Below are 18,405 nucleotides of genomic sequence, written 5' to 3'. Positions count from 1 at the left end.
GGAACAGTATATTTGGTAAGACATTAAAATTGGCATAAAGGAATAAGTAATAGATTTGGGATGTGAGTGTGAATCCATTGCTCCCCTCCTAAAAAAATCCAAGTTCAATTTCTGGGTATAAGTGAGTCCCGAGTGACTTAGCATGTATAAGGAGCCAACGTCCCCGTTAAGCCCTGGGGGCTCCAATGTCTTGAGTGTTATAGCAACTTGCTATTTAGAAATCTCTCAGGCCTGCCTGTTTCTAAAATAAAACAGCTACTTTGAGTTTCCCGATTTAATGTCCTGGGAGGTTGAAATGGGAGGGCCTGTGAGACTCATGGGGAGAATCCCATATCCCCCCCCCCCCATTTATGAGCAGTTGAGGCTTCAGGCCCAACAACCTACACTGAGTCTGGATGCCGTGTCTGCTGCCGTCAGGCCCTGAGCAGCAGATGTCATTCACCTCCGTTACAGTGGCCAGCTGGAGCAGTTTCCAAAATTGTATGGGGGGAATTTAAATCCTCACATTTTTTAATGTTAAGATTTTTTCATGTTTATGTAAAGATATTTCTTTCAAAAGCTTGCTAAAATATTGGCTAAAAAAAATCTCTAGCCCCCACATGGCCCTGATCTGCAGATTTAGCAATCCACAGATTGGGGGGTGGGGCGGCTTGAAGGACTATTGGGGTATTTATTTAATGTATTTTTCATGTATATATATATATTCTGCCCTCCCATTCAGCTCAGGGTGATTTACATTGTAACTCTCATATGCAATACAGTACAAAGAACATTTTAAAAAACGTATTTAATACTGAAAACATATATCAAACAGTGTAACATAGCATCAGTATTCAAAGACAATAAACTGCAATTTCGTCTGTTTGCACTGTGGTTACGTTTTCTATCAGTGCAGTATAAGATTATTAAAGATGTATTGAAAGCCTCAGGAGATGACTTTAGCCTTCTTTCCCTTGGAAGATTCTTCTCCCCATCAGGACCTTACTCAGTTACCTTTTCTCACAACAAGCACTTATAGTCAATATTTGTGAAATATGAACAACTACCATTTTTCAGTAAAAGAAATAAAAAAATTCCTACACCAAACAGAAAATAGCAAAGGCTGAACACAGGATGAGAACGGTCAATGTTCCTGAATCATTCACTGGGGTGGGATGGAGGAGATCCGTGACGGTGGTTGAGTGCCTGACCTGCAGGCAGAAGTCCCACGGTTTGGACACAGGCTGCATCCTCCGTGAGCAGATGAAGTGAAAGACCTCAGCCAGGGGCCCTGCTGGTCCAAGTCGGCCGGCCGTCGTGGCCATAATGGATCGCTGGAAGGCAGTTTTGGGTGTTAATTGCCAGTACTTCAAAACATTTGGCTCCGGGGAAATCTGAAAGCCTGGGAGAAAAACACGGGAGGCCTACCGCTCTGCCCAGGGTGCCTCTAACCACAACATGGGAATCCTTCCCCACTTGACCTCACTGGCCACCACAAGCGAGATGGCCTGCCATCCGTCCAGCCATGTGGAGAGGGGGGAGACGTCCAGGGAAGAGCTGGCAGGCAGCCGGCAGTGTGGTGGAAGAGATGTGCCCCAGGCGCTTTGTCACCCCCATGGCTGCCAGCCTGCAGCCAGTCATCGATTCCCTGCCTCCCTGCAGGCAGCCTCCACTTCTGTGGCCAGTGTGCCGCCCACAGAGCCACAGCTGTCTTCACCCTCTCTGCAGAAGAGGAGCACATGACCTCTGAGATGTCGGCAGGCCTCTGGTGGCAGGGGGTGGTGGGGAGCTGGTGGCTCAACTTCTGGCCCCTCCCCTGACCTCCAAATTCCATTCCCCCACCATAATTCCTGTCTTCTCTGGCCCCAAGGTCAAGAAGATAACCTGTTCCCAAACACAAGGGATTCATGGCCCTTCCAGCCCACCTGCTCCCCCTGTTAACTCTGATTTACACAAACCAAGCCTAAAAACCATGCAAGGATACAGTGGCTGCTTTAACTAAGAATATAATAATACACAATAATACAAATATGAGAGACATGGCAAAATGCATGTCGGTAGGTGGCTGGAGACAATGGTTCTGCCAGGGTCCTGGTCTGGGTTGTTCTTCTAGCAGGGAGGGCCACACGGCCTCCCGGGAGTCCAGGCACACCCTGGCCCTCTGCACAGGATGGGGATGACCTTCCCTGGGCAGGTGCCCCAGAAACTGTCTGGCTGCCCTCAAGGGCCATGGCAGGGATGGCTTGTGGCTCACCAGGGAGCAAGAGCTGGGCTTGTCCTCAGAAGCCAAGAGGAGCTGGGTGACCGAGGAACAGCCGTTTGTTTCCCTGAAGGTTCCAGAGGACACGGGAAGGACAGCACTAGGCCTCTGTGGAGGGAGGCTCCCCTGACAGGGAAGCACCAAGCAGAGTGGAGTTTCTGGTCAGGCCAGTTTCTGTTGTGATTGCACCTGCCTTTGCCCTACATCCGGGAGTGCACTGACCTAACTGCCTGCCTGCCTGCCTGCCTGGCACGGCAGATAATCCTCCACAGCCAGGAAGCCGGGCTGGCAGCCTTTGGAGGGGGGAAGAAGCTCCCTGACATTCATCATGAACTCTGGGGGGCAGCAGTGACCCCTCCAGCACTGGACCGGAGGACAGGTCATGGAAGGGCGGCTCTGCCCGGTAAGTCCCTGAAGTGATGCTGAAGTATTACTGTGTGGATGCGTGGATGTGGGTGGTTTTTTTTGAAAAAGACATTCTGAAGTGGTCCCTGGCCCTGGGAGCTACAGGCAGGCAAGGGCAGGGAATCAGAACTCCCCTGGGTTGGGTGAAAGGAATCCTTTAATAGCCGCATAGTCTGCCTGGGGCCATCCTTGACCTGTGGAGGCCACAGCTGAGGAACCCCCACCCAGAGTGGAACCACCAGTGTCCTCCCTTCCTTCCTTCCAGTTCTGGGCCCCACTGCCTCTCCTCTTGTGGCGTCGGGCACAGCAGGAGGGGTCTGACCCCTTAGGAGCTGGATTTATTCCTGACCTGCCTGGCTGCCATGCATTTCCTCCTGTCATGAACAGGAGAGCCCTGGCCTTGCCTGGCCCCAGGGACTCGGATCTGATCTGGAAAAATCTGGCCATGGGCTCACCCAAGGAAGCCCAGTGGCAGCAGGGCCTAGAGTGGCTCCTTGCATCTGAGGGTGTGGCGGGGTGCATGACACCTGCACTCAAGGAGGCCATCCGGGAGGGGCTACCTACCCCCAGGCAGGAAAGGGCCAGGGCCAAATACCTCCTCTATCTGCTACTCATGTTGTGATCCACGGTGCCGTGCACGCCCTGCTTCTGGGTTGCTCTTTCTCTCGTGGGTCTCCCTTAGCTTAGCAGGGCGGGCGGTCTCTTTAGTTCCCCCTTTTTGGGGGAATGTGTGTGTAAGCTTTGAAAGTGTGTCAGCTGTGCTGTAAAATGAAACGTAGTACCGGGCTCAGTTCAGACTGTATTGGCTACTGTATCCAAAGGCCTGTGTGGCCTTCGGTCTCTCTGATGGCCTCAGCCCCCTTGGTCAGGGTTTCTGCAGGAGCCAGACTGCACCTGGGCCAAGCCACCCACTGCTTGTGTGATGCCTTATCCATTGAGCCTCCCACCCCCGTGTAGAATGGCTTGCTTGGGAGGGTCGGGAGGTCCCCCCTCTCCCGCTCTCTCTCCAGGACTGCTTTTCTAGGCAAGGAAAGGTTGGGCCTGCAGTGAAATCTGCTTTTGCAAATAAAAGCTCATGGACCCATCCAAAAGCACTGACTTAAACAGACATGTCAGTTGGGCATGATGGGGGGAGGGGGGGCGGAGCTGCTGAATTCAGCTTGCACCCCACTGCCTGTTTGCAGAAGCCGGCTTACTTTGATGTCATACCTTTTCATGCCCTCCGTTAGTGGCACGGAGTATGACTAGCACCTCTTGAGAGCCAGTTTGGTGTAGTGGTTAGGAATGCGGACTTCTAATCTGGCATGCCGGGTTCGATTCTGCTCTCCCCCACATGCAGCCAGCTGGGTGACCTTGGGCTCGCCACAGCACTGATAAAACTGTTCTGACCGAGCAGTGATATCAGGGCTCTCTCAGCCTCACCCACCTCACAGGGTGTCTGTTGGGGGAGAGGAAGGGAAGGCGACTGTAAGCCGCTTTGAGACTCCTTCGGGTAGGGAAAAGCGGCATATAAGAACCAGCTCTTCTTCTTCTTCTTCTTCTTCTTGTGCCATGGCCAGAACTGGATAGTGACCTTCAGAGGAGACTGCTCTAGCTTGCTGGGTGGACCTCTCACATATAAGGAGTAGAAGCCTCTTATATGCTGAACAAATAGCTTTGTTAACCCCTCTATGACAGTAGAAAAGAGCAACAATTGTGTCAGGGGAGGACCTTCAATGATCACTTCTGAAGAAGTGGGAAGCGACTCATAAAAGCTCCTCCCCTGACACAAGTGTTAGTCCTCAAAGTGCTCCTGGACCCTGTTTTTTTTCTGTTACATTCTTTAGTACAGCTGAAAACCATAATGCCTTTTTAGGCAGCTGCATCAACTCATGACTGACTGCAATCCTGAGCACCTTCTCACATGTTCTGCTTCTCCAGCCAGGTGTCCCCTGCCCTACACCTGTGCATTTTATTCTTGTTGCCTAAATGCAGAATTTACATTTATCTCTGTTGAATTTCTGCTGGATCTGACCAGTGGCCCATCCATTCAAGCATCCTGTTTCACACAACAGCTAATCAATTGCCCTGGAGGTCCAGCAACAGGGTGTAAAGACCAAGACCTTTCCTTCATGTTATTTCCCAGTACTGGGATTCAGAGGCTGACTGCCTTTGACTGTGGAGGTTTCTTTTACTCCACCTAGCTAGTAATTAACTGACTGGTGAACTTGTCTTCCATGAACTTGTCTAACTTCCTTTTACAATAATCTATGCTGATAGTCAACAATGACAGAGACTTCTACCATTTAATGGCTCGTTGCATCAAAAGGTATTTCCTTTTGTCTGGCCAAAATCTATTTCCTAGGATGCCCTTGAGATCCTAGAGAAGATGAAAATATTATTTCAACTGACTTTCTCTAATCCGTTGCTCCCCATGTCTTTTTTTCTAAACTGAAAAGTCCCATGGTCTGCATCCTTTTCTTGTAGGGAAGGGGCTTCAACCCCCTTAATCATCTTGGTTATTTTCCTCGGCACCTTTCCGCAGTTCTGTGATGCCCTCCTTATATTATGGCCACCAGGAATTGGCACCATGCCCCCAGTGGGGCCGCACCATAATTCTCTAGTAGGGCCCTATATTATTGGCCGTTTTGCTTTTTTAGCGTGGCTTTTCATGGAGTGTGGCTTTTCAACAGCTGCTCCACACACTCAGCCAACATTCTCAAGATCTCTTTTCCCACTTCTGCCCCTTCAGGCACCACCAGGCTCTATTTATAATCTATTTATAAGCAATTGGGCCTTTATTGATTTCAGTCCAGCTTCCTTCCTTATCGGAGTCATCTTGGATGAAGGGTCTGGGATGTGTGGGTCTGTGACTCAGTGGCAGAGCATCTGCTTGGCCTTCAGGTTCAGTGCCAGGTAGCATTCCCCGCTAACAGCGCCTGGTAGTCAGAGAAGTAAAAGGCCTTGCCTCCAAACCCCAGAGAAAATATTGACCTGATGGTTGCTGCCTGTGTTCAAGCACAGATGGCTCCCATGTGCTCTATTTAGTCCACTTCCTAATTCTCACAGTAGCCAACTGCAGAAGAAGAAGAGTTGGTTCTTATATGCCGCTTTCCCCTACCCAAAGGAGGCTCGAAGTGGCATACAGTCACCTTCCCATTCCTCTCCCCACAACAGACACCCTGTGGGGTGGGTGAGGCTGAGAGAGCCCTGATATCACTGCCCGGTCAGAACAGTTTTATCAGTGCCGTGGCGAGCCCAAGGTCACCCAGCTGGTTGCCTGTGGGGGAGCGCAGAATCGAACCCGGCATGCCAGATTAGAAGTCCACACTCCTAACCACTACACCAAACTGGCTCTCAGGCCTCTGAGCATGACAAAATTCCATCTCCCTCTTTGTGGGCCCACCACCACCAAATGGTATTCTAAGAATGATCACCTCTGAACAGAGAGGTTCCATTTACCAGTCAGAATTAACAGCAGCTCAATCTGCAAAGATCTATTATCTACAAAGGTATCACATCCTCTTTTAAAGATCTGCTAGATTCAAATCCAGGCATACCGCTCAGAGGCTACTATGATCTAGGGGGCAAACGGTCCCCAAGACAGATATTTCCTTCTTTCTTTCATGTTTAATTTGCGTGTTGCTCTTCCCCTGCAGTCCAGAGCAGCTGGGGCCTTTTAAAGGACTCAGTTCTTGCCACAGGTTGTGGTTGTGAATGCCCCAAAGGAGGGATGCTTTGTGGAAAGAAATGCTTCCTGTTGTCAGTGCTGGCAAATGCTTGCCCTTTAGGGCTTGCCCCACTTTTGACACAGGGCCTACTATCATATTAACCTCCTTCCTGCTGGCGTCTCTTTCTGTGTAAACTGCAAGGCCCCAAACTCTTTCGCTTTCCCTCTTAGTTGCTTTCCTATCGAAGCAGGCACCTTTCCTTCCTGGAGCCCTTGCAATAGGATTCCAAGAACATCTCCAGCCCCACTGCTCCGTTCCTGCGTGGCATTCTGATGCCATCACATTGTTGGGACATCACTAAGCCCTTCAAAGATTGCTCTCTTCCCCCTCCCTCCCTCCCCCTCTAGTTACTTGCCACACCTTATCAAAGCATTTGAAACTGCTTCCAGAGGCATACCTGCATTCAGGTGAGCTCTGGCACTGGTGGGTGTGAGCAGGATGCCTGCAGACAGCAGAGAAGTGAATCAGCAAGAAGGAATGGCCACCCAGTGATGACAGACATCTCCTTGTGGCTAAGAGGCATGGCCCATGCAAGATCACATCTGGCTCCCATGGCCTCCTGGGGGTTCTAATGGGCACTGAGGACTGCACCAGCAAGAGCCCAGAGGGCGCCACTGGTGAATGTGCCACTCCTTGCCCGCCATCTGGAGGCCCCTCCCTGGTCTCTCCTCTGGAACAGGCCTCTTGTGTGTCATCTCCTCTGGTATTTCTGACAAAAGGGCCTTCTGCCCAGCTGGGATCAGCTGCAGTGGGGCACCCATGCCACGCAGTGGTTCAAGCAGGCGGTGGTCATGGCAGAGGGGCCACTGGTGGAGGGAGATCAGGTGGCCCCCCGAAAGGGAGCTGTCTGGAAGCACTTCAGCAACACTGGGCCCTGTCAACTCGCGCTGGGCACTCTACTTTCCCTCTTGCGCAGATACAGCCTGCTCTGTGGAGGCCTCACTGCAGTGGCCAAGAACTCTGTGCATGTTTCTGTGCTGGGTCATCAAGGTTTTATTTTATTTATTAATTAAATTTGTATACTGCCCCTCCCGGACCAGATGGCTCAAGGCAGTTCACAACAACATTGCAATAAAAATATTTGGGTTCTTGATGAGGCAATTCAGGCTGGTCAGTGGGGTCTCCACAGACTGCCAGCCAGCATGCGTATTGGTCTCCTCTACCCCCAGGAAAGCCCAACCTCCTGGCCCTGTGACTTGCATCCCTGCCCCCGCATTCTACAGACCTTCCAGCCAAGGCCCTCCATAGAGGCTGTCCAAGGAGTTGCCTTCAGACCGTGCGCTCCAGATTTTGGGCGGGAACCTGTGTCTCTGGCGGCTCGTGGAACCTCAAGTAAGAACTGGGGGAGGAGAACGGTTTTGGGGGGGGGGTGTAGAATGGCTCCTCTCAGCCAGTAGCTTCCCATTCTCCCAAAGAACTGTAAAGATCAGGCTGGAGAGAGGAAAGCATTCAAGCCCTCCCTCCGCTGTAAGGCTCTGTTAAAAGGGCTATGGGGCACAGATTTGCTGCTGCTGACTGGTTTCTCTCAGGGCAAAGAGGGCAGCTGCTGTGCTCCACATAGCCTGGCCCTCTGTTCTGCTCCCTCCCCCAGCAGCATCCTCAGCCACCACCTTCAAGGCATCTTGGGGCATGGGCCAGAAGAGAGTCGCCCTGATCCTCTGCCTCCTGGTCCTCATTGTCCTGATCTTGGGCCTCATTCTGCTGTGTAAGTGCTCCCTTTTCTTCCTTGCCCACAACCAAAGCATTGTAGCTGAGGGAGGAGAATGTGGTTCCTGGTTACAGTTCTCCCCACCCTTGGATCTGCTGTCTGTGCTCCTGTGACTTTACATGGACACTCCTGCCAGGCACCCCCCCCCTCCCCAAGCCAGGGATGCTACTTTGTGTTCCCTCAAGTGGGGCAAGGAGCAGCGCCTCTCTCCTCAGGGGTCTGGTCAAGTCTGGACAGCCCAGAAGGGCCCTGAAAGCCAGCCGACTCAAGGGAGCACAGGACTTCTCCCTATGGCTCTCCAGGGGCAGAAAAAAAGGAAGGAAGCTCCTGGTAGTAGTAGTGGTGGGGGGGGGGCTGCACAGGATGATGTCCAGTGCTGGAAGGCTAGCTTCTTCTCCTGAGGGTGCCTCCTCCTCCCTTGGCCCAGCACAGCAGCCAAGAGGTGTCCTGCCTCTCCGCCCTACCAGATTCTCCAGCCTTCCAGGTCGAGAGTGCTGCTTCGGCCCCAGCATCCCTGCCTGCAGACTTACTGCTCCTTGGAGGTCACTCCTCGGGAAGGGCTGGGTCTTTGAAGTCTGGGAGGCTCTACTTGGAGGTCTGGGGGGGGGGGGAGGACCTGCCCGCAAGCTCCCTGCTGTGAGGAGCGTCAGGGAGCTTTTGAAAGAGGCCTCAGGAGTTCTGAGCCCCAGGGCCGCCCTGCACAACCCTACCTGCGCAGGTACCAGTGGCGCCTCGGGGCTTCCAGAGCTCCCAGGAACAAAGCACCGGCAAGAGGCATCTTGGACGCGAGAGACCCCCTCCCCCGCTTCTCACGGCGCCGTCTCTCCCCCCCCCCCCCCCCCCAGTCCTGTTCTGGAGGTCCAGCACTGGCATTGTGTACAAGGAACCGGAGGAGAACTGCAGGGCTCAGCCGGTGCGCTGCGACGGCATCGACGATTGTTCCCAGAGGAGCGACGAGCTGGACTGCGGTAGCGGATGCGGGGTTTGCTCGGGCGGGGCGGCCAAGAGTGTCTGGGGGTGGGGGGGGGGGGGGGTTGCTAGATCCCCTGGCCCCGTCTGGGGCGCGGCTACCGCCGCCGCCCTCGACCATCCCTTTGCTCTCCCGTCTGCCGCAGTGCACTTCGGCTGGAACCAGTCCTTGCTTCGCGTCTACTCCAGCGCGGCGGGCCGGTGGTTGCCGGTGTGCAGCCGCGCCTGGGACGAGGCCGCCTCGCGGAGGACCTGCCAGCAGCTGGGATTCCAGAAGTCAGTCCCCGGGAAGAGGAGGAGGAGGCGGGCGGGGAGGGGGGCAGGCCGCCGTCCAGCCGGACCCTTCTCTCGGGCTTGCTCCTGGCCCGCACCTCGCAGGGCCTTGGGCAGCCTGGTCGCGTCGCCAACGGGCGGGGCGGGCGGCCCTAGGTCGGAAAGCTTGCGAGGCAGGGAGGCGCCTTGGCCCGGCCTGGTGTCCGAGGAGCGGGGGGGGGGGGCTGCTGTGTGGAGCAGGGGCGGGCCTAAGGGCAGGCCGGAGTCTCCGGGCGGCGGGCGCCGGGGCGGAGGTGCCCCTGCCTTTTGCTCTTCTTCCCGGGGGGGGGGGGCTTTTCAGCGCCGGTATGGGCGTACCTCCGCCACGTCGGTCGTGCAGCTCCGAACGCAGCGAGCCCCCGACAAGCCTTCCTTTGGGCGGACAGAGAGGAGGGGAGGGGCTGGCCTCCTTGGCCCCCGCCTCGCCCAAGTGGTGACCCGCCCCCCCCGTTTCCCCAGCGCCTCCCACACCGAGTACGTGCCTCTGTCCTTCTCTGGGGAAAGCCTGGCGGTGGCCGACGGGCCGCACAAGACCATCCAGCAGAGCCTCAACAGGTACCCGGACTCCGTCAGGGGGGGAAGAAACTACCACTGGGGGTGAGGGTGGTGCGGGATCGGGATCCAGGGGCGAAGAGCCTCCCCACAGTAGCTCCAGTTTTTAAGAGCCAGCTCTAGGGCCAACCGGGCCGGAGTGGTGCATCTGCTAGGGGGACTTTCCTGGAGGCCTCTGGCGTTCTTCACCAGCCACTGCACAGAACTTGCTCGGCTGGGCCAGTTTTCCTTGTGGTCCTCCTGCCAGAAGTGACTTGCCTGTTTGCTTGGCCTTCCATGGGGCCTGCAGGGCCGCACTCTGCTTCTGGCAGCCTCCCTCCACCCCCCCCCCCCCGCGGGCTCTGGACTTGGGTCTCTCCCCGATGAGTGTCTCATGCCTGCTCCGATCTCTTCTAAAGCTCCCAGTGCCCCACTGGAAAGTACGTTGCACTCCGATGCACCCGTAAGTAAACTTGGGGTGATGGGGGGGTGGCGGCAAAGTTTAAGGGGGGGGCAACAATCATGTTTTGATTGCTGAAGTGGAAGAACAAGGACTTTTGCAAAGGGGAGCACTCCGTGTTGTCTCCAGGCCCCCACTGGGAGGGTGCTGAGCTGAAGCTGGTGCAGGGAAGGGGCTGAATCTGACAAGGGAAGGAGGAGGGGGCTGCCTTGCTTGGGCAGGAGTGGCCCAGCAGTGCCAGGCTAGCTGGTGAAGAAAGGGGGGCTTGGGCAGTCCTCTCCCTCAGCTGGCACTCCCAGGCAGGCTCTGGAAAGCCCTGTGCCTGCCTCTTGCCCCCTTCTCTCCCACAGGCTGCGGGCAAAGGATGACTGGGCGCATTGTTGGCGGCACGGAAACATCAGCCAGCAAGTGGCCTTGGCAAGTAAGCCTCCAGTATGGATCGACTCATATCTGTGGAGGCACCATTATTGATCCTCTGTGGGTCCTCACAGCCGCCCACTGTTTCTTCATGTAAGTGGGGCCTCTGCCTGCAGTGGGGAGGGGACCTGGCTTGGAGGAGAGCAAGTGAGGCAGAGAGACACCCCCCCTTCTTTTGGGGCAGCAAGCTGTGCTGGGGGGGGGGCGGAGCTCCTGTAGGCCATGTGACTGGCCCTGAGGCAGGAACAGCTATGTTGTGCCAACTGCCCTCCCCCGCTGTCTGGCTGGTCCAGCCCGCGGCTGCCCCTCTTGGCTCCACCACCCACCGACTTTGCTTCTGGTCTATGCATAGGTGGAGCAAAGAAAGAGAGGGTGTTTCTTTATCTCTTTACATCATTACTCTTCTGCCTCCCCCTGAGGCTTAAGGGGGCTTTGCACAATGCTGATCAATACAAGTGACAGGATCATGGGACCTCCAGTTATCAGTGCTCCAGAATGTGGATTGCAGAAATACAAAGCAGACCTGAACCAAGACAGAAACGGCAGCATGACCTCTTTCAGTGCTGCAGAATCTACAAAGTAGGATCACAGAACAACAGACACTGTGTTTGGTGTTTGAACAGGCCCCTCTTAGCTGCTAGACCAAAACAGCTGACTGGGACCCCTAGACGGGGCTAGAGGAAGGCAGCTAGAGGGTTTCCAGCTCCCCCAGCCACAGGATTCCCTTGGTGATGGCGCCCAGGGCTCAGCCAAAGTAGAGGAGGCTGGTGTGAACTGTGATGCTTTCGCCCATTCCCCTTTTGGGGCTTCAAAGGAACAGTGAGAAGATCCTGGACGAATGGAAGGTGTTTGCTGGGACCTCCGACCTGAGCCACCCCACAGAGGGCATCCCCGTCTCACATGTCATCATCAATGCCAACTACAGTGATGACCATGATGACTACGACATCGCCTTGATGAAGCTGGCTAAGCCCCTCCCCCTTTCAGGTGGTGCTCCTGGTGCCCCTCCCCCCCAATGGCCATGCCTGTGCCCTTGCTGCCACTGAGGTCCTTGGGCTTCCTCTCCGCAAGGGGCTAATTTCCTTCTCTCTGCTCTAGCTCAGATCCGCCCTGCCTGCCTCCCCATGTCTGGCCAGAAATTCCTCCCCGGGAGGACGTGCTCCATTACTGGCTTTGGCAAGACCAACGAGAGTGATGGTAATTTGGCAGAAGGGCCAAGGGATCCTGGGCCAAGCACCCCTGCACCAGAAGCAGGGCCCTTGCAGAAGACCCTGGGGGGGGGGTGTCCTCCTACCCAGCCGTGATGGTTGGTCTGTTTCAGAGAACACCTCCCCAAAGCTGCGGGAAGCAGAGGTTAAAATCATTGACTACAAGCTCTGCAACAGCCAGAATGTCTACGAGGGCTACCTGACCCCCCGGATGATGTGCGCAGGGTACTTGCAAGGCGGGCGAGACTCCTGCCAGGTAAGGGGGTGGAAGCAAGCACAGGTGCCCTGAGAGCTCATAAGCTCACTGAGATGAGTGAGCCAATGCAGGCACCATAGGCACAGGGCTGTGGGGCTCGTAGAACAGTGGCCAGAGGATTTGGGCCAGTTCCATCCCTGAAAGGCTGTCCTCTCTGGAGGAATTAGGACCTGACCAGTGGCAAGTATAGCCCACTACTCTCAAAATTTGGTTGCCTTGCTGAGCTGCCTTATCAGGGTGCACTTTCTGGAACAGGTGCCCTGCCGCCTGTTAGCAAGGTAAATAAGTCATAGGTATGCACATGGGTATTTTAGGATAAGGAGATAAAAAGGATTTATCCAAGGAACGACATACTGTGATATTGCAGAGGAGGGAGAGGGACAGGGGTCTGCCTACCTGGCTACCTAAGAGAGGGGGAGAGAGAGAAGCTTCCAAGAAGAAGGAGGATGTTGCCCTAGGAGTAGCAACCTAGGGACAGACAAGAAAGCACACTTAATAGGAGAGAAAGGTCCTGGACTCTCTGACCTATCTAACAGTCTTCTTGCTGCCCCCTTCTGGGTCTTCTTCTCTTTGTACACCAGACACTGTCTATTCCAACACCACCTAACCGTAGCCTGCATCCCCAAGGCTCCAGCTGAATCCATAGCAGAGAGCCAAAGCGATGTTTGCAGGGAGGATTCGAGGCCAGGTGCCCCCCCCCCCGCAGCCTCTGGGTCCAGTCCCAGTCTTTCCACTGCCTTGTTGATCTCATCTCTGCTTTAGGGTGACAGTGGTGGTCCTCTGGTCTGCCAGGACAGCAACCGGTGGTATGTGGCTGGAGTGACCAGCTGGGGGACTGGCTGTGGCCAGAGGAACAAGCCAGGAGTCTACACTCAGATCACTAAGCTGCTTGGTTGGATTCACAGCAAGATGGAGGTGAGCTACTGCCTGTGACTTTCCACCTTTAGGAGGGCTGGTCTAGTGCGACAGCCAAGCAGGTATTTCCATGCTGGGCAAAAGTCAGAAGGGGTGAACACCACCTTGAGAGGACAGTGTTATCCCAGCCATGGGGGAAGCATTGCTATCACAGCAAATATAAACAAAGAATCTGATTGTTCCAAAAGCCATGTATTAACCACTAAACCACAGGGTCATGTGAACTATGATACTTTCTATGGACCCATCTGCAGATACTTAAATCCATATATTGGAGCCATTTTTACAGAAGGAAGATTTTCTCACAAATTTTAGGGGGACGCAGGTTTGCAAAATCTGAAACTTGAAAAAAGGGGAGTGGGCACTATAGAACTCAAAGTGGAGGAGGTCAGTTTGTACTCATGCAAAGGTGCTACTTGTGAGACTCTGTGTACTGGAGAGCCAGAAGAGGTGCTGCAGGCAGGGAAGGTGGAGGAAGTGGTGTTGTTGCTATCAAAGATGCTACAATCCCTACTACTTGGTCCTCCCCAGAGGAAGTAAGAATGTGTGTGTGTGTGTGTGTGTGTGAGAGAGAGAGAGAGAGAGAGAATGTATTTGGGAAAAGGAGAGTGAGAGAAGAGGTGGGAAAGATTGGGGGGAGGGGAATGGGATGCTACTTCCCTGCAAGTTCCTTATGGGTTCTGGCTTGTTCTTTTTAATACTCAATTTCTAATAGGTAAAAAGCTCTCTGAAGAGAGGTCAAAAGTTTATTTATTCCAGGTGTCACGTGAAAACCTTGAATCCTGGCCAAGATTGCTCAGAACTTGAAATGAGTAAATGCTAGACCATCACAATGACACAAAAAATACAAACGTGCCAATGACACTAAAAATCAAAATCATACATATTTCGTACTTTAGAAGATAAAACATGGTTTCTAAGATTCTCACCAAAGTGCTTTCAGAACAGGTTTTATGGTGTGACTGCCTTTTCTATGCATGTTTGCACAAATCTCTAATGACTGTTAAAACCACCTGATTTGTTTTCCTTGCTTTCCTTCCTTGCTTACCTAGGGAATTGCTAATTGCCACTGTTGGATGGTTGGTTAATCTCCCCCAGGCTGGGCTGGATTCTGGAGATTTTTGGTGGAGGAATCAGTTGGGCATAAAATTGGGGTCACCGTGGGTGGGCAGGTAGTTGTGAGTTCCTGAATTGTGCAGGGGGTTGGACTAGATGACCCTGAAGATCCCTTCCAGCTCTATGATTCTGATTCTATTATTCTATCTCCTGCTCCTTCCCCTCTTTCTACACTTTCGCCTGGGAGTGAGGCCCTGTATTCCCCAACTGTCCCTTTCTCAGGGACATGAGAGCAATGCATGCTCCTTTGCAAAGAGGGAGACAAACAACAGCATCTCAGGCCACATGTAAAGTTCTGCATTTAGGTAGGAAAAACCATCTACACCAATACAAGATGACCCTAGGTGACCCAGGAGGTCCTTTTCAACCCTATGATGCTATGAATTGGAGGGTTGGAGGGGGGAAAAACCTTTATTTTTAAATACTCTCCCTCTCCATCAGCCTGTAGGTTGTGGTAGCTCGAGAAACCGCACACAAGGACCAAATTGCGTGGTAGGGTTGGGGGAGCTGGCAAGATAGGTGGACATCAGAGAGCTAGCATGGTGATGTGGACAGAGTAAGAACCCCAGCTGGCCTGTTTTCCCTGTTTCTCCCATGGAAGCCTGTTGGGTGATCTTGGCCCCATCGTACTCTAAGCCTAGCCAACCTCTCAGGACTGTGTGGAGAAGGAGAGAACATTGTTCTGAATACCACTTTGAATCCCAGCTGGGAAGGAAAGCAGAATATATACTTGTAGTGGAGGAAGAGAACTCAAAGCAGAGGGCAAGGAAGGGAGAGTGGTTATAGGTCCTCCACAGGCTTAATAGAAATTTCAAAACTGCTCACCACAAACTCATGGAGTTGAGAAATGCTCCTTTCCACTTAGTTGCTCCTAAGGGCGTTGTTTTTCCATTTGCACCCCTTCTCCCCAGGAACAAGCTGCAAGGGGGCTGCTCCCCATCTCTTGCTCACACTGCCTTCCTTGCATTTCAGAGCCAGAGCAACTGACCAGAGGAACCTGCCCGCCTCTGCTTGCCTTGTGGCTCTGCTCCTGGAAGAGAGTTCTTGAGCTGCTATGAGGGGGCTGCCGTGGCAGAGACCAAGCTATGTGGCCCAGAATGCACCATGACAGATGCCACGGGCTTTCCGTGGCTGGATTGTGCCAACAAAGGGATGAGGGGAGCACTCAGCGCTCAGGATGGATGTTCCAGCAGGTGGAGGGGAGCACCTCCTCCTTGGCAGCAAAGCAGCCTCCCTGGGAGGGAGCTGGCCGGCCTCTAAAAGGAAGAGGAGGGCCTCTTGGCTTCCAGGCCACCTCAGTCAGACTGCAGCAGAAATGGACTGCACAACAGGGGTCTTCTGGTACCCCCCCCCTTGCCATTTCCCAGGGTCTCCCTCAAGCAGGAGGACATGGCTGCTGGTGCCTTTCTGTGCCCCACCAAGGAAATGAGGGCCGTTTGCATCCGTAGCCGGGCGAGGCCCAAGGACGGGCTTTGGAAGGCACTGAGGGTGAGAGCTGCCTGCCTGATTTCAGCACCTTTTCTCCTGCCAGCCCTTTTGGCTTGGTCTCCGAAGAATTGCTATTCTGACCAGCGCAAGGGGGGGGTGATCTGGTGCAGGAGCATCTTGCATTGTCCTCCGCAGGGTGGGGTGCCTCCCTCAATTGCTCTTCTGCATGTGGCGAAGGGTTTTCCCTCCTTCTGTGTGCATCTCACCTGCACGCTCTCCCACAGCTACAGAGGGCTGACTCGGCAGTGACTCAGCTTCAGGGACCTCTTGCACGAAACATGGGCAGCAAGCGGCATGGCTGCCATAGACCTGTGTGGCTGGGGCCTGAATGCTGGTGGGGAAGTGCTTTGTCACCAGAAGGCCAGCAACCATGGGGCAGAGACCTCAATTTTCAGGGGGGTGGGCTGGGAAATGGGGATGAACCCGGTCCAGGCCCATACTTAGGAATCTATAATAAATTATTTCAATATGAAATTATTTATATTTCAAACAACAATTAATTGTGTGGTTTAATTTTCCCCCCTCAAAGAGGACTGCGAGAGGAGATGAAAGATGTCATGAACACCAAGACAATGATAGTAAATCAAAATCACAAGATGTCAGAGTCAGCCTAGAGAAAGGAGGTTGAGAGGGGACATGATAGCCCTCTTTAAGTATTTGAAAGGTTGTCACTTGGAGGAGGGCAGGATGCTGTTTCTGTTGGCTGCAGAGGAGAGGACACGCAGTAATGGGTTTAAACTTCAAGTACAACGATATAGGCTAGATATCAGGAAAAAAATTTTCACAGTCGGAGTAGTTCAGCAGTGGAATATGCTGCCTAAGGAGGTGGTGAGCTCCCCCTCACTGGCAGTCTTCAAGCAAAGGTTGGATACACACTTTTCTTGGATGCTTTAGGACAGTGGTCCCCAACCTTTTTATCACCGGGGACCAATCAATGCCGGGGACCACTCAATGCCTTTTACTGAGGCCTGGTGTGTGTGTGGGGGGGTAGTTTACTCCTCTACTCTCAACCACTGCCCTAACGCTCTCTGATTGCTATGGTAATATTTAAACATCCCTTCAAAATAAGATACAGACACGCCACAATAATGAACATAAGGAATTTTAACTCATGACAATGACAAATCAATGGGAACCCTGAGCTTGTTTCTCTGCAACGAGATAGTCCCATCTGGGAGTGATGGGAGACAATGACACCCGAAGTGTGTTGTAAAGGGCCGGGTGGGGGGAGAAGGCGTCCTTCGGGGCCCACCTCCAATTAGTCGAAGGACCTCATGTGGTCCGCGGCCCACAGGTTGGGGATCGCTACTTTAGGATGCTTAGGGCTGATCCTGCGTTGAGTAGGGGGTTGGACTAGAAGGCCTGTATGGCCCCTTCCAACTCTATAATTCTATGATTCTAGGATTCGAAATATCTCCTCTCCTTCTCTTTCCCCTCGCAACTTAGGCAGAGTGTGAGACTGGCCTAAGGTCACAGAGAGTGACTGGGGCTACGTGGGGATTTGAACTGTCCTCTCCCCAACCTCAGACAAACACTCTTAACTACTAGAGATGCAGTTGGGCAGCCATGTTGGTCTGAAGCAAAAGAACATTTGAATCCAAGCGCATATTTAAGACCAATAAAGTTTTATTCAAGAAATAAGCTTTTATAAGCTTTTGTGTGCATGCATACATCTTCACATAAATGAAAGGTTATATCTTGAGTGCAACTTTGTTGGTTTAAAAAGTGCCCCTGTACTCAAATTTTACTTTTAACAAATACACCCATAGTGGACACTCTGTGCAAATCTTCAATTACAACTCCGAACGCAGAATAAATATTGAGTTACTCTGGCCTGGAAAGAGGACAGCATTTGTTTGGCTGCAGAAGGGGCCAGGTCCACAGAATCATCTCATCTCACTTTCTATATTTAGGGAGCCAGGGTCATCTCCTCCCCCATGTACAGATCCACAGAGGCAAACAATCAGAAAGAAATGTTCCCCATCTCCACAATTTCTTTTTCTCTAAGGCAAGTCCCAGGAGACCAAAAGCAACTTAAAATCTACACTGGGACCACATGCCTTTGCTCACTACCCCCCCCCCACCAATGACTAAAGGCAGAACTATTTTGATCTCCATTTCTTTCCCTCTAGAGCTGGAAGTCCCAGGCGACCAACATCCAATTAACTTCCACCAATTGGGCCACAAGTGTCTGCTTGCTCCCCCCTCCTCCCCACTGCCAATACATGGCTAATAGTTTAGATTTTTATTTGGGGAAATATGGGGGTACAGGAATTGAAAAGGAAATCAAGCACATGAACAAAACCATTGTGTTCTGCAACGGGGAGAACCACAAGGAGGAGTGGGGGGAAGGGGGGATTGACAGCCAGGGAGCAGTGTTTTTAAAGTAATAAAAGGAACTAACAGAGAGATGGACTTCACCAGAGCTCAGTCTGAATTATTAATTAGATTTCTTACCCACTGCTCCTGGCAGTGCTGGCTCATGGTGGGTTACAATAAAAACAATCAAGAATAAAACAATAAAAACAGTAACAACAATACCCATCTTCAAAACGGAACCTTCCCTGATGGCATAATGCTAACCTCATCGTCCCCCCTCCCTCCCCTGTGCCTCAGGGGACTTAGAAGGGGCTGGCCTGCTATACAGGCTAAGCTGATGCTAGTTACCCCA

The 18,405-nt window shown here is 52.9% G+C and overlaps 1 protein-coding gene across 7 annotated transcripts; it reads left to right on the top strand.

Annotated features, from left to right (window-relative positions):
- The first annotated feature begins 2,466 nt into the window (after window positions 1-2,466).
- On the top strand, window positions 2,467-16,230 carry LOC143822153 (transmembrane protease serine 13-like). Of its 7 annotated transcripts, XM_077306955.1 has the most exons (13): window positions 2,467-2,642; window positions 7,524-7,686; window positions 7,946-8,059; window positions 8,908-9,030; window positions 9,178-9,307; window positions 9,803-9,898; window positions 10,294-10,337; window positions 10,685-10,844; window positions 11,566-11,738; window positions 11,850-11,948; window positions 12,073-12,215; window positions 12,978-13,130; window positions 15,219-16,230. In XM_077306955.1, the coding sequence occupies exons 1-13, from the start codon at window positions 2,622-2,624 to the stop codon at window positions 15,231-15,233; spliced, it is 1,434 nt and encodes a 477-aa protein (XP_077163070.1). In that variant the 5' UTR covers window positions 2,467-2,621; the 3' UTR covers window positions 15,234-16,230. The 7 variants fall into 7 exon arrangements, 6 of the variants coding, with proteins under 6 accessions (XP_077163070.1, XP_077163069.1, XP_077163068.1 ...); XM_077306954.1 differs by lacking the exon at window positions 2,467-2,642 and having other exon boundaries at window positions 7,393-7,686; window positions 7,949-8,059; XM_077306953.1 differs by lacking the exon at window positions 2,467-2,642 and having other exon boundaries at window positions 7,393-7,686.
- The last annotated feature ends 2,175 nt before the right edge of the window (window positions 16,231-18,405 follow it).

This window comes from Paroedura picta, chromosome 12 (genome assembly GCF_049243985.1).
Source record: "Paroedura picta isolate Pp20150507F chromosome 12, Ppicta_v3.0, whole genome shotgun sequence".
Lineage (NCBI taxonomy): Eukaryota > Metazoa > Chordata > Lepidosauria > Squamata > Gekkonidae > Paroedura > Paroedura picta.
This window is presented reverse-complemented; position numbering and strand designations above follow the sequence as displayed.

Excerpts from the sequence above, each read along its gene's own strand:
- LOC143822153 (XM_077306950.1), top strand. The coding sequence starts at position 8,225 with ATGCTACTTTGTGTTCCCTCAAGTGGGGCAAGGAGCAGCGCCTCTCTC. Across the intron at positions 9,899-10,293 it reads ATCCAGCAGAGCCTCAACAG|CTCCCAGTGCCCCACTGGAA; the intron begins GTACCCGGACTC and ends TCTCTTCTAAAG. Across the intron at positions 12,216-12,977 it reads GCGGGCGAGACTCCTGCCAG|GGTGACAGTGGTGGTCCTCT; the intron begins GTAAGGGGGTGG and ends TCTCTGCTTTAG.